At 61.5% G+C, this 13,216-nt stretch overlaps 1 protein-coding gene across 3 annotated transcripts; it reads left to right on the forward strand.

Annotated features, from left to right (window-relative positions):
• Nucleotides 1–31: 31 nt before the first annotated feature.
• Nucleotides 32–5,014, forward strand: EMC10 (ER membrane protein complex subunit 10). Of its 3 annotated transcripts, XM_016125708.2 has the most exons (8): nt 32–184; nt 1,151–1,223; nt 1,928–2,037; nt 2,921–3,025; nt 3,358–3,539; nt 3,664–3,757; nt 4,477–4,563; nt 4,762–4,983. In XM_016125708.2, exons 1-7 carry the CDS (start codon nt 71–73, stop codon nt 4,561–4,563), a joined length of 765 nt encoding a protein of 254 aa, XP_015981194.2. In that variant the 5' UTR covers nt 32–70; the 3' UTR covers nt 4,762–4,983. The 3 variants fall into 3 exon arrangements, with proteins under 3 accessions (XP_015981194.2, XP_015981193.2, XP_036088557.1); XM_016125707.2 differs by lacking the exon at nt 4,477–4,563 and having other exon boundaries at nt 4,762–5,014; XM_036232664.1 differs by lacking the exons at nt 32–184; nt 4,477–4,563 and adding an exon at nt 732–1,026 and having other exon boundaries at nt 4,762–5,014.
• Nucleotides 5,015–13,216: the final 8,202 nt, after the last annotated feature.

Genomic DNA, 13,216 nt, shown 5'->3' on the forward strand with positions numbered 1-13,216 from the left:
AGGCGCAGGCGCAGACGCGGTGGGAGGTGCCTGGCTCGCTCCCGCGCGCCGGCTGCTGGGAAGGGCCAAGATGGCGGCGGCCGGCGGCGGGGCAACTCGGCTGCTCCTGCTTTTGCTGATGGCGGCGGCAGCCCCTAGCCGGGCTCGAGGCAGCGGGTGCCGGTCCGGGCCCGCTGTGCGGGGGGTGAGTACTCGTTGGTAGGCACAAGGGAGCGGGGCCGACGGGAATCGCGGGTCTCGGACCTTGAAGTCGGTAGAGGTGGGAATGAGGCTGCGCAGGGCCGAGAGGGAAGAGGTGAAAGCCGTGGAAAGCAAGGCTGCACTTCTGGGTAGGCAGCGGCCGCACGACTGGGATAAAGCGAGGGCATAGTGAGGAAGGGTCCGGTGGAAAATATGCATGAGGGGGCGGGGCTCGGGCGGGATCTCGGCACCTGAGCATTCGGTGCGGAGAAAACGCGGCTGCACCCAAGGAGAAGGTTGGGACCATTATGTCCTCTCCACGTTCTAATGCCGGGGATCCACAGACGTGAATATGCATGAGGAAGTGTGGCCCGGATAGAATCCTGACGAATCTGACGTCAGGGCTCGAGAGATTGGACAGTTCTGCCTCCTGAATATGCATGAGGCGGGCGGGATCTCGAGCTCCAGGATTAAGGTCTGGAAACGAGGTCGCGCGCAGGTGCGAGGGCATAGAGGGCGGGGGGATGCAGCAGAGGTAGGAGAGACTCGAAGAGAAAGACGGTGTGGAACTTTGTATGTGTATGATAATAGGCGGAATTCGGGCGGCCTCGTGGTTTTTGGGGCCGTTAAGGTAAAAACAAGGCCACTTGGATATTAGCTTGGGAAGGAAGAGCAGGGTGCTTTTTATTTCAGGAACATTTACGATACTAGGTGTGAACGTGACCTGGAGATAGTTGTCTTGGAAACGGGGTTAGGCCTGTTCGCAGGCTCTGGTTTTCTGGGAACTGTCCAGAGCTTACTTAACGTTTTCATGGAATGAGTGGTTCCCGGTGGAATCATGCATGGGTAAGTGTCAGTGTTTGGATGTGTGAAAATAAGGCTCCTGTCTCAGTCTGCCGGTCTGTCTGGGGGTCCAGCACTGCCGAGGACTCTGTTGGTCTTCACTTGGGGCCCTCTCTGTCACCTGCAGGCCGGGATGGAAGGCCGAGAGAGCGAGGGCTGTGCCACCGTGGGGCTGTTGTTGGAGCACTCGTTTGAGATCGGTGAGTCCAGCAGTCTTCACCTGCACACTTGACCTGGTGCCTCGTCAGGCACTCAGGTCTGGGTGTCAGGCCATGTGAGACACGCCATCCACTTACTAAAAGCTTTGCTGCTTGGAGAATGTTTGCATCACACTGGGGAGGTGGCGGGGTGGGCATGAGAGAATAGAAACTCTGCCTTTAATTAGTCTCATAGCTGTGACACAAGTGTGTTTCAGGAAGGTTATTGAGACAGTAACTCCACAGCGGACTTTTCTCACTAGTCACCCATGCAGATTCCCAGGGCACAGACGTCAGTGTGGCCCTGGGGTTAATAATTCAGTCTGAGACCCCAAACTCAGGGCCACTTGTTATAAACACCGAATGCAGGAGCTTTGCAGACTCTCTTAAGTCAGACCCTGGCATCTGCCCCAGAAAACCCCACTGATTGTGGCAGGGCCTGGCTCTTGGGAGCTTCTGAGCTCTGTATCCCCTATATTTTGCAGCTGGGGAAACTGAGGCTCAGAAGTTATGTGACTATCTGTGGGTCACCAGCAGGGCTTAGGAGCTGTGGGGTTCAGGTGTCTGCCCAAGGCTGCTCTGTGAGGATGTAGTGGGGTCTCCCCAATTTGCAGGGGAGAAATGACCAGGTTGAGGAAGTGACCTGGTCACTGCAGCAGTCAAAGGTTGCTGTGGTGGGGTGCTCACTCAGCTTAGGGTCCCCACAGATGACAACGCCCACTTCCGGAAACGGGGCTCGCTACTCTGGAACCAGCAGGACAGCACCTTGTCCTTGTCACAGCGGCAGCTCAATGAGGAGGAACGGGGCCGACTCCGGGTGAGGAGAGGGGACCTGGAGCTTGGCAAGCAGGGCGGGGGGACACGTGTGCCCTAGAGTGTGACATGCATGCCTCAGGGCCTCTGCCCAGCATGCCATCTCCCCCACAGTTTCCATACGACCGGCTCCTGTCACCCTTTCAGATTCAGCCAAGGCTTTCCGCGGTCACAATGAGGCTGCTTGCGGGAGAAGTATGTCCCGTGATCCCCACGTTGAACAAAACAATGTTACTTTTCCTGTTGCCCGGCTCCTTCCGTCCAGGCTGGCTTGGCCTCCTGGAGGGTGGCGGGTGGCGTAGGGAGTTGCTGGGGCTTCAGGCAGCAGGACAGAGAAGGAGGGGCTGAGGGAACAGCCATGTTTTAGAGAAATCTGGCAAAAGCTGCCATGGTCCACTTCCATTCTATCCTTCTGGCCAGAGGTAGCTGCAAGGGAGGCTGGGGGCACAGGCTTATTCTGTGAGTGCTCTCCCGGCGGGAGGTGTTGGGGTGAAGTCCGCCCCGGCCCATCCTCCTGCGTGGTGGCCATATGATTCTCTGTCACAGCCACCCGCTGAGAGAATTCGCTGCTCACATGACTGGGGAGGCCAGGTGTGGGGCGGGCGGCAGGTGCACCTGGAGCTGGGCCTGGGGAAACTGTCTTCGGGACTCACTCCATGCTGGGCCGAGCCCTGCTCTCATCGCGGTTACTTCTCCCCTGGGTGGGGCACCCCAGCAGCTCTTGGTCTCACCCACCAGCTGGGGCATCCCAGTGGGAGGAACCCTGAGCTGGCTAAGCTCCGCCCCCCAGGGAGCTGGGGGTACCTGTGGGGTGGGGGAGGGCCGTGTCACCCAGCAAGCAGTGGGCAGCGTCCCTCTCACCGCCGCCCCCTCTGCCTGCCCTGCAGGATGTGGCAGCCCTGAACGGCCTGTACCGCGTCCGGGTCCCGCGGCGGCCTGGGGTCTCTGACGACCCGGAAGCCGGTGGCTTCGTCTCCTCCTTCATCCCTGCGGTGAGTCAGCAATGGGCCTCGGCCAGTGCCAGCTCCTCTCACTGGCTCCGTCCAGCTTCTGTCCTCTGCCCCAGTGTCGGCAGGCAGAACTTGGACCTGGCCTTGCCCTCCAAAGTCTCCCAGGCTGTGGGGCGACAGACCAGGTGGGTGCTGAGGAGGGTAGCCCAGGGCCTTATGGGCTTGGGCTCGTGGCCGAGGCGGGCAGGCAGCAGTGCAGGCTTTGAAAGATGCTTCTGGGGCCATAGGAGGGGCTGGAGGCTCAGGAGTCCCAGTGTGGGCATGGCCTGGGCAACAGCCCCTGTTCCCTCCCCTCCTGACTCCGCCCCACTCAGTGCTCCTTGGTGGAGTCACACCTCTCCGACCAGCTGACCCTGCACGTGGACGTGGCTGGCAACGTGGTGGGCCTGTCGGTGGTGACACATCCTGGGGGCTGCCGGGGCCATGAAGTGGAGGACGTGGATCTGGAGCTGTTCAACACCTCGGTGCGGCTGCAGCCACCGGTCACAGCTCCAGGGTGAGGCTCGAGGGGAGTGGCCTAGGGTGGGGGACACAGATGCCCTGGCGAAGCCATCCCCTGCCTTCACCAGAGCCCTCGCCCGCTGACCAGCCCCTCACGCTGGGTCCTTCCCCCACTACAGGCCTGAGACGGCGGCCTTCATTGAGCGCTTGGAGATGGAGCAGGCCCAGAAGGCCAAAAACCCACAGGAGCAGAAGTCCTTCTTCGCCAAATATGTGAGTGGGGCCCGCCCTGCTCCCCGTCCTCTGGGCCTCCATGCACACGCTCCGAGCCCCAGGCCAAGCCCAGGCCTGGTAGGAACAGGGCGCGCTGGAGTCCTGCAGCCACCCACGGCAGTGGTCACAGGCGTCCAGTCCTGGTGAACGGCTGGCCCAGCGCAGGCAGTGCAGGAACCGGGGCACAGCCAGCATTGGTCTTGAATACAGACCTGTTTGGAGGAAGAGCAGTGAGGACGGCTGTGGTCAGGGGCACCCCGGAGGGGGGCGGCTAGGACGAGGGTCTGGGGGAGAGGACGAGGCCTAGGCCCGGCCCGGGCTGTGAGACTGGAGGAGAGACGGCCGAGATTTCAGAGGGACAGGGTGGTTGGATGGAGGGCGCAGGCAGGGTCCCCTGGCCAGGCCCAGGGGCAGGCAGCTCTAGGGGGCATTTGGGGTGGCATTGCTCAGGATGGAGGTGCCCCAGGAGGCCGATCTGGAGCTGACGAAGGGGTGGGCCTGAACCAGCCCTGGAGCCCTGGCACTGGGGCTGGAGGAGGCTGCCCCACCCGATTGGGCCTGGGGCCAGGGGCAGGGGCAGGGGGTGCCTGCAGGGCTTCTGGCCTCAGGATGGCCTTGGCAGCTGAGCTGCGGGGAAACAGGCCCAGAGAGGCCGAGAGCTCGCCCGCACTGGCTCCGCTCTCCCCGCTGGCCCTGACCTGCGCCCCCTCCCTCCTCAGTGGCACCTCATCCTGGGGGGGGCCGTGTTGCTTACCGCCCTGCGTCCTGCCGCCCCTGGGCCCGCGCTGTCACCACAGGAGGCCTGAGTGAGGACGAGCCCCCTCCCGCCTCCACCTTCCCTGCCCCCCCACCGGCCTTCCCCACCCCGTAGTGACGTAGGGGACTTGGGCCCTCTCCTCACGCGGACCCCGCCTTCCCTGCCCTGGGGAGGGCGCTGCTCATGCTCACCCCTCTCTCTCTCTGTGTCTGTCTGGTGCCCCGTCCTCCGTCCGGCTGGCTCACAGTGGATGTACATCGTTCCTGTCGTCCTGTTCCTCATGATGTCAGGAGCGCCGGATGCTGGTGGCCAGGGCGGGGGCGGCGGTGGGGGGGGCGGTGGGGGAGGCAGTGCCCGGTGAGGGGCCCAGGGCCAGCAAGCACCCCATCCTCTCACCCAGGGGCTCCCTTCTTGCTCATGCCTGTGGCATTAGTTATTCCCAGAAGGATTCACCGGCCCCCCCCATCCCGGAGGGTGGGAGCACAGCCTCCCCAGGAGTGCCTTCCCATTGGGCCCTGGCGTTCCTGTTGGCAGGGGGAGGCCCAGTTCTGGGCCCCACTGTACTCCAAGAGGCTTGGCTTCCCCACAGGATGGAGCTCAAACTTCCTGGGTCCCTCTGATCTCATGTCCGGTGCCCCAACCCCTCCAAGTCCTGTAGTTCGGGAACATGCCAGTTCTCTCCAGCCTCTGTGCCTTCATCCTTGCCCCACCTCTCCCGCTGGCTAGATGGCCCCCTAACGCAGCTGACACAGTCCCTGAAGGGCCCAGAGCAGGCCTGGGCTGGCCGTGGGTGCCTCATTCTGTCACTCCCCAGTCCCGCCGCCCTGGGGCCCTGCCCTGCATCTGCCCAGGACGCCAGGCCCTCTGTGGGCTCCTGGGCTGGAGAAAATGATGTTTAAAAGCAGAAGAGAACAACTGACATTTCACGGAGATGAGGCCTGGCAATGTGAACTCCTTCCCTGCCTGGACCGTCTTCCTTGGCACGTGGCAGTAGGTGGGGACGGCTGGGCCTTTGCTATTTATTTTCTCCCCACCACCCACTTTGTCTGCTTATGAACAGTGACAGGTCTACGGCCACGCACCCGATCCTGTCTGGTCTTGGAAGCTAAGCAGGGTTGGGCCTGCTTAGTATTTGAATGGGAGACCACCTAGGAAGACCGGTGCTGTAGGCGTAAAAAAATTAAAAATTAAGGGTTGTAAGCTGACAAGGTCCTTGCAATCTGTGAGGTCAACCAAGGGTTGCCTCGGCTAAAAATAAAAAATAAATAAGGAAAAAAAACGTTGACAGGAGTTACAACTTCGAGCAGCCAGATGCACCTGTTGGCCTGGCTCAAGGTGGCTTGTGTGCATGTGCAGGCGTTACTGAGTTCTGCTCACTCTACGAGCTGTCCAGAGCCCCGGACACACAGCATTCGTCATTGCGGTGGCTATGTGATACTCTGCTGTGCTGTGTGTCACTTTATTAAACTGTTTCGAATGTTCAACCTGTTTGCTTCCTGGTTTGCGTGGTTGTCAGCAGCACTAACGTGAGCATCGCCAGCCACCCTCTGCTCGCGGTGAGATCGAATTCCTCCCTGGGGACGCCTGACTAAAGCCTAGGTCCTGGGACAGGTCAGAGGCGTTTTATGAGTAGGTGATGTGAGCATGTGGCTCATCTGTCAACAGTATGCGGAGGGGCGTGGTGGGAAGTCTCTGTCACTGTCACTTGTTTGTTCGTTTTCTTCCTGGATCGTGTGTGTGCGTGCATGTGCACATGTGTGTGCACACGGAGCACGTGCAAATGGGGTCGCCGTTGTTGGGTTGCTTTGTGACACACAAGGCACCGGCTTTGCCCACTGCCTGGCACTGCTCCTCCTGCACAGGCTTCAGTGCCAGGTGGCCTGGTCCTGTGCGCTCCCCAGGGAGGTCACTGGAGCTCAGGCAGCCAGGGACATTCCCACAAAGGCGAGGGCAATGGAGGCGACAGTAGAACCGGGGTGGCCTGGCAGAGGAAGGCGCCCTCTTCCAGCGGGCCAGTTGCCCCCTGCGGGACAGCACTGCCGACAGGCGTCTCCCCACAATGCTTTGCAGCGATGCAGTTGTGATTTCTGGCAGCGGCCTTGGCCTTTGCTCAGCGGTGGCGCCCGCGTGTCTGAATCCTCTGGGTCGTCCAATGTTGCTGAGAGCTGAACACGCCCTCTGACCCATCTGGCTGTGGCCCACCCTTGGCCCTGTCCCTTCTCCGGGCAGGCCCTGAGGATGCTCAGAGCCCACCCAGGGGCCTTCCACGCCTGTGACACAGCTGAGTCCCAGATGGCCCCACCCGCTTGCACTTCCTGGGTGTGCTGTTGTGCTCTGCACCCGGCAGCAGCGAGGTGGTACTTAACCGCTTTGCTTTCAGCTTTCTCATGTCCCAGGGGTGCTGTCAGCAGCATCCCCTTCTCTGCCAGCACGAGGCTGTGTGTGCATTTTTCTGGTCTGCACTCCCCATGAGTTCTGTGACTCCCTCTAGACCAGAGTTCCCAGCCAGTACTGATCCGTGGCCTGTTAGGAACCAGGCCACACAGGAGGGCAGTGGTGGGTGGGTGAGCAAGTCTTCATGTGTGTCTGCAGCTGCTCCCCAGTGCCAGCATCACCGCCTCAGCTCCGCCTCAGGTCACCTGGTGTTAGAGTCTCATAGGAGCGCTAGTCCTTGGTGCCACAGAGGTTGGGGACAGCAGCAGAGGTCATGCTTTCTTGGACACTGTTCCTGACTTGGAGTTCTTGCTCCTTTGTCTGATTGGCAAGTGTCTTCTCTCCCCAGCCATTCGCCAAGCAGCTTTGTTATTAATGGATTGCGATTCGAGGTCTTTATCTGATTACATTCGTTTCCTCTACGATTTCCGCTCACTCTCAAGCCGGCACAGTTATTCTGTGGTATGTTCTAGTCTTTGTCAGAGCTAGTCCAGGCTCCCCGGGGTGCTGTCCTTATTAAACTCCCCCAGTTCTTACCTGCGCCTGGAGAGCTTATCCAGCAAGCTTTCATTTTGTTGGCCAGCATCTCCGGGCATGTGGCATGAACCTCAAAAGGTACCAGAGGGTCCAAATCAAAAAGCCTTCTGTTCGGCCCAGCCCAACACCCTTTCTCTCACCAGGGGCCACCTGAGTTCAGGCTCAGGCATGTTCCCGTGGATGTATTCTCTTGCTTTTCACCCCTTACTTGACATAGGCTGGGGAGCGTTCCATATGATATAACACATGCTCTCGTTTATGACATGGCTGGTTCTGAGTCAATTCCTTGGTGCTCTGTCAGTGGACCTTTGGGTCATTTCCTGTGGGATTCACCAGGCACCTGCATCATTTTGCACACACGTGTGTGCGTCTGCAGGCCACACCATCAGGTGGGAACTTGGAGGGGACGGTCTCAGCCCCACTCATCCACACTAGAGGTTTCAGAGGGTGCCTGCACTGATGATTCCCAAACCTCCTCCCCCTCAGATCCCCTCTGGTCTCTGGACCCACAGCGCCCGCCCCAGGAAGTGTCTCAGGCCACTGAGGACGTCGAAGTCACCCACCAGCCAGCCTTGCTGTCTTCCCTGCCTCTTCCCTCCACTCTGTCCCCATGGCCCAGCCCTGTTCCTGTCCTTGCCACCTGGACAATTAATTGGCCCAGCCTCCTCCCGGCCTCCAGCACCCCCTCCAGACCATCCCCTCATGGAGGTTTTTCTGACACCCTAGCTCACCCTGCTTCACCCCTGCTCACAACCCTCCCATGGCTCCCTGGTGCTCCCCCTGGGCCTGGCCCTTGGGCCTGTTAGTCTCTGACTTGTTCCTTGTTAATTACCTCGTTGATTTCTGATCTGTTCGTTGTTAATTACCGCTGGCCCTTCCCCAGCCTCCATTAATGAGCCAGTCAGATCCCACTAGGCCAGACCAGAGACTCCGTCCTCACCCAGCCTCACCCAGCCTCAGCCTCGCTCCTGCTTGTCCCATTGTCCCTCTTCCCGCCATGTCCCTTCTCTCCGTCCCCACTGACCTCATCCTCCCTCCTGGACTCCCCACCCCAGACTTCTCAGTCTCCTGACCCCTGAGGGCCCCCGCGAGGTGAGGGTTCAGCCGTGCTCCCCTCCCGTTTCCTGCCTCACCCCTCGGAGGTCCCCCCTTGCCCTACAAAACGCGGCCCGCTCCCGGGATGGAGGAAAAGCCCCTTTCCCAGCCCAGTTTCACGTTGGCACGTAGGTGTCCCTAGCACGCGGTTTTGTAGCCAACAATCTTTTAAAATATGAGGCTAATTTGGGTATTTAACGCCCCTCAGTACCCCAAATCGTGTACTGTAGCATGTGGCTTCTGGAAATGGTCGTGCAGGCTCCTCCATTTCACCCGTCGAGGACCGGGCACCGGTTAACTGGGGCCTCTACGGCCCTCAGACACTCCCCCGCGCACCCCCTTGTCAGCCCCGCCCACCCCCGCGCCCCTTCCGTCGGCCACGCCCCCGGCGCCCCCTTCTGTTCGGTAGGGCGTAACGGTCTCATTACAAGGGAGACTCGGTCTGGCCCTTTTCCTAGAGCGGGCTGCCCAGCAGACTGCAGACCAGCCCCCCCAGTTGCCTGTGTCGCCGTGACAGCCTCGTGTGCACTGCCGCGGCGACACAGGCGCCAAACTCCCCACAGACGGACGAGACCGGAGCCCCGGGTTCACGCCGGCGCACATACTCGCCGAGTGTGACGTGCACAAACTCACGAGGAGCAAATTTTATTGTCACAGAGTTTCCCAAAAGCTCCCCTCCTTTCCCCAGCCCCCACCCCCGCCGCATCCCACGTTCTGGTCACGGTCCTTTGCGAGGACCATTCCCAGGGTCTAGGGTAGCTGGGGTGCAGCTCCACCCCTCATCAGGTGTCCACGCAGTCCAGGACTCAGGCTGCCTGCGACCCATGCAGCCCCCTCTCTGGAGAGAGGTGGCCTTGCCGGAAGGTCGGGGTCCCAGAAGCCTATGTCCTGTCTCTTGCTGGGCCTCGGGGAGGGCTGGGCGCCAGTGTCCTCTGCGAAGCGGGAGTCGGCGAGGTGTTCCTGGAGCAGATGCGCTCGCTCTGCCTGGGGGAGGAGATGGTGGATGGCTGGAGGGGCGGGGCGGACAGGCGGCAGCCCCCTCCCTCCAAGCTCAGGCGGGTCCAGGGGTCCGCGGAATCAAGGAGTCCCAGGCAGTCCGGCCCAGTCCTGGCTGCCACTTACGTGCCCTGTCCCTGAGCTGCTCGCTCCCGTCTCAGCCTGGTCCTCGCTTCCTCCTCCTGGGGCCTGGGGCCGGCCTGACTCCTCCAGGCAGAGTCCGAAGTCCCCGACAGACCGACCAGAGAGAGAGGACGGTGTCACAGAGGCCCTTCCTCCCCGGCCCGTGGCTTGGCAGCCCTGGGGCCGTCCCGCCTCCCGCCTAGAGCCCATGAAGACCCCTGGGTGGGCTCCCGCCTCCTGCTGGGACCTGGAAACTCAGACCACCCCGGCCGAGGACGGGAGGGAGGCCAGCCAGGGGGGAACCCTGGCGGGTGTGGAGGGAGGAAAGGGGTGACAGGTTCACAGAGGAGAAAGGCTGGGGGGGAGGTAGAGCAGAGAAACCGGAGAGAGAAGTCAGAGAGTGGGAGAGGAGAGGGGAGAGGGAAAGGGTCCAGAGGGGTCAAAGGAGGAAGGAGAGAGGAGAGGGAGACTCGGGAGGGGAGGGGGAGAGAGAAGAGAGCGGAGAGAAGGGGGGTGACAGCGGGGGTCAGAAGGCAAGGTAGGAAGAAAAAGTTTGCAGAGGGCGAGGGCAGTGTGGGGAAGAGGGGAGAAAGCCGGAATGGGGTGGGGAGGGGAAGTCAGGCTGAGGGCAGAAGAGGGAGGGGGGAGGTGAGCGAGGAGGTAAAGAAGCAGGAGGAAGAGAGAACAAAAGGAGAGGGATGGAGAGGAGTGAGTAGTGAGGACAGTGTGGAGGACAAGGCAGGGGGCAGGGTCCTGGCCGAGGGCGGCATGGAAATGGGGTGCAGGCAGCCCTGGAGGCGGAGGGCTGTGGGGGGTAGTGGAGGATGGGATGGAAGGAAGGGGGCGGGCCACGTCAGGGTCAGCGAGGCCGTGAGAACCTGGACAGCAAGGCTGGACCAGGGAGCAGCCTGAGGCCAGGGCCGGTGGGGATGGGATGGGAGCAAGGACACTGTAAAGCCAAAGGCATGATGGAAAAGGGGAGCCAGGCTGGGAAAGTGGGAGCAAGAGAGAAAGAGGGAGAAAAAGGTGGGGGGAGAGGTGGAGAGAGCCAGGGGCAGATGGGCAGAGGGCGCGAGGGAGTAAGCCGAGCCAAGCGGGGAGTGGGGGTGAATGCCCCTCCAGGTCTGGGCACCCCCCCCTCCCCGGGTGGTCCCAGTTAACCACGAGCTGCAGATGGATGAAGATGTGCAGCCGACCGGCCCGGGAATCACATGGTCCTGGGGACAGGAGCACGTGAAATGATTTCCGTAAACTGCAGCGTAAACCGCAGGGCCCTTAGTTCTGAGGCTGGATAAGAATGTCGCCAGCACGCAGACACACCCGCGTGCCCCGTAGGTTCTCTCACTGTCCCATGGGGCCTCCCGGCGGTTGGAGTAGCAAGCTGGGGGACAGGGGTGGGGCTGGGCCGGGGGTGGACAGAGAGCGGGGCAAGATGCAAGGGGGAGGCCTGTGGGGGAGGGGCCGTAGACACGGGCTGGGAGGGAAAGGGACTGTGTGACAGAGACTGAGGGAGCAGCCCAGGAAGCTGGAAGGCAGAGGAACGGTGGGGGCCCTGGGGTGGGGGGCTATAGCTGTGCAGGAGAAGGGGCCCCTGGAGAGGAGACCGGACGGATGGCGGGGAGGGCGATGCCGGCAGCACAATGGGGAGGAAGGAGTGAGGAGTGGAAATCATCAATGAAAAGAAGGTACAGGAAAAAGAGGAAGGCAGGGCAGGAGATAGGAGACCCCCACAGGGGGCATAGGGGAGAGACAGAAATGGGGGGGCGACACAGACAGGGACAGGGGAATGAAGATCAGCAGGCAGAGCCGTGCTCCGAGCACAACCAGAAGCCAGGAGGCTGCCGTGAGCAGCAGACAGGAGAGGGCGCAAGGTGAGGGACAGGAGGAGGGGCAGGCAGGTGGAGGGAGGGGGGCGCAGAGGGCCGGCCGCCTGCCCCAGGGCACCCCCAGCCCTCATCCTCTGTGGAGCCAGGGACGCTGGCATCTTGGTCTCCTGGAGGCCCCCTAGGGTCACAGGGAGGGGGGCGGGGACTTGGGAGGAGGGGAGGGGCTTCCAGGGAGTGGGGGGTTGGTGGAAGAAGGGAGGACTAGAAATGGGGAGAAGTCTGTGTGAGATAAAGAGGAATAAATGAGGTCAGCGTGAAAGTGAGAGCAATGAAGGAAACGTGTGCGCGAGGTGCGGACAGACGGACGAACAGAGGAGGGACGAGGGGGCGCAACGGCGTGAAGAAAGGAAAAGACAGATGTGGTCACAAAGTCGTGAGCAGGGGGCAGTGGAAGGAAGAGTGAGAAACACCGGTGTATGTCAGAGAGACAGAGACAGAGCGGAGACAGATCGAGGGACAGAGAGATGGGGAGAGAGAGAGACAGAGAGGGAGAGACGGAGAGAGAGGCAGGGAGAGAAAGAGAGAGGAAGAGAGAGAGACAGAGAGGAAGAGAGAGACGAGGGGGAGAGAGAGACAGAGAGATGAACAGAGAGGGAGAGACGGAGAGAGAGACGGGGGGGGGAGATAGGGAGAGAGAGGGAGAGAGAGACAAGGTGGAAAGAAACAGAGAGGGAGAGAGAGCAAGAAAGAGAAACAAGTAAATGTGGGGAGAGGGAGCAGACGCTTGTGGGGGAGGGGCAGGTGGAAGGGGGGAGATGAGTGACAGGCAGGTTCTCCGCCCTGAGCCTCAGGGTCCTGCCCGCTTTGCCAGGTGGTGGGGGCGGGGCCAGCCCGAGACTCAGTGGCGGGCGAGGAGTCAGTGCCCCCCACCCCTGCGGGCACACGCGCCCCCAGGTCCCACCGCGGCGCTTTCTTTGTTGCTTTCTCTCTGGGTCTCGTTCGGTCCGCCTCCTCCCCCACACGCTGGGATTGTTATCCCCTTATTATCCCTGCTATTTTCCTGATGAAGAAATAAACTTGGAGCCCAGTCCGTTGTGTCCTCATCATGTGACGGAGAGGCCTGGGTCCTGGAGGTCGCCTGAACCCTCCCTTCCCGAACAGTCAGCCCCCCCCCACCCCGCTGGGAAGGAAAGAGAGAAGCAGCCGGGAGAGTGGAGGGGCGGGGGGCCGACAGGGTCGAGGGAGCAGCATCAGTGCGCAGAGATTACCCGGCACACAGTCGGTGCTCAATTAGTGCCCCGCCCTCATTTCTGGCGCAGAGCCGGAGAGCAGGCGGGGAGGGAGAGTGCGAGGAGGGGACGCCGTGCTTGCGAAGAGCCTGGCACACCGTAGGTGCTCAATGAATGCCCATGCCCTCCTTCAGGAGAGGGGAGATAAGTGAGCAAGGAGGGGAGGGGGAGAGACCGCCACGGAGGAAACACGGGAACGAAGCCCGCCCAAGGCGAGAGGGCCGTGGGCGGACATTGCCGGGCACACAGTAGGTGCTAGTTAAGTGTTAGTTCTTTTCCCGGGAGAAAGGAGACCGAAGGGCAGGAGGGGGACAGTCCAGCGGGGAGAATGAGGAGAAGCTGTGAAGGGAGGGTAGATCCGAGGCGAGGGCGCACAGTAGGGACTGAATGCCACTCCCCGCCC

This window comes from Rousettus aegyptiacus, unplaced genomic scaffold (assembly GCF_014176215.1).
Source record: "Rousettus aegyptiacus isolate mRouAeg1 unplaced genomic scaffold, mRouAeg1.p scaffold_m13_p_14, whole genome shotgun sequence".
Taxonomy (NCBI): Eukaryota; Metazoa; Chordata; class Mammalia; order Chiroptera; family Pteropodidae; genus Rousettus; species Rousettus aegyptiacus.

Coding starts and splice junctions, on each gene's coding strand:
- EMC10 (XM_016125707.2), top strand. CDS start 71: ATGGCGGCGGCCGGCGGCGGGGCAACTCGGCTGCTCCTGCTTTTGCTG. Junction 3,026..3,357: donor TCTCCTCCTTCATCCCTGCG/GTGAGTCAGCAA, acceptor CGCCCCACTCAG/TGCTCCTTGGTGGAGTCACA. Junction 3,758..4,761: donor AGTCCTTCTTCGCCAAATAT/GTGAGTGGGGCC, acceptor GCTGGCTCACAG/TGGATGTACATCGTTCCTGT.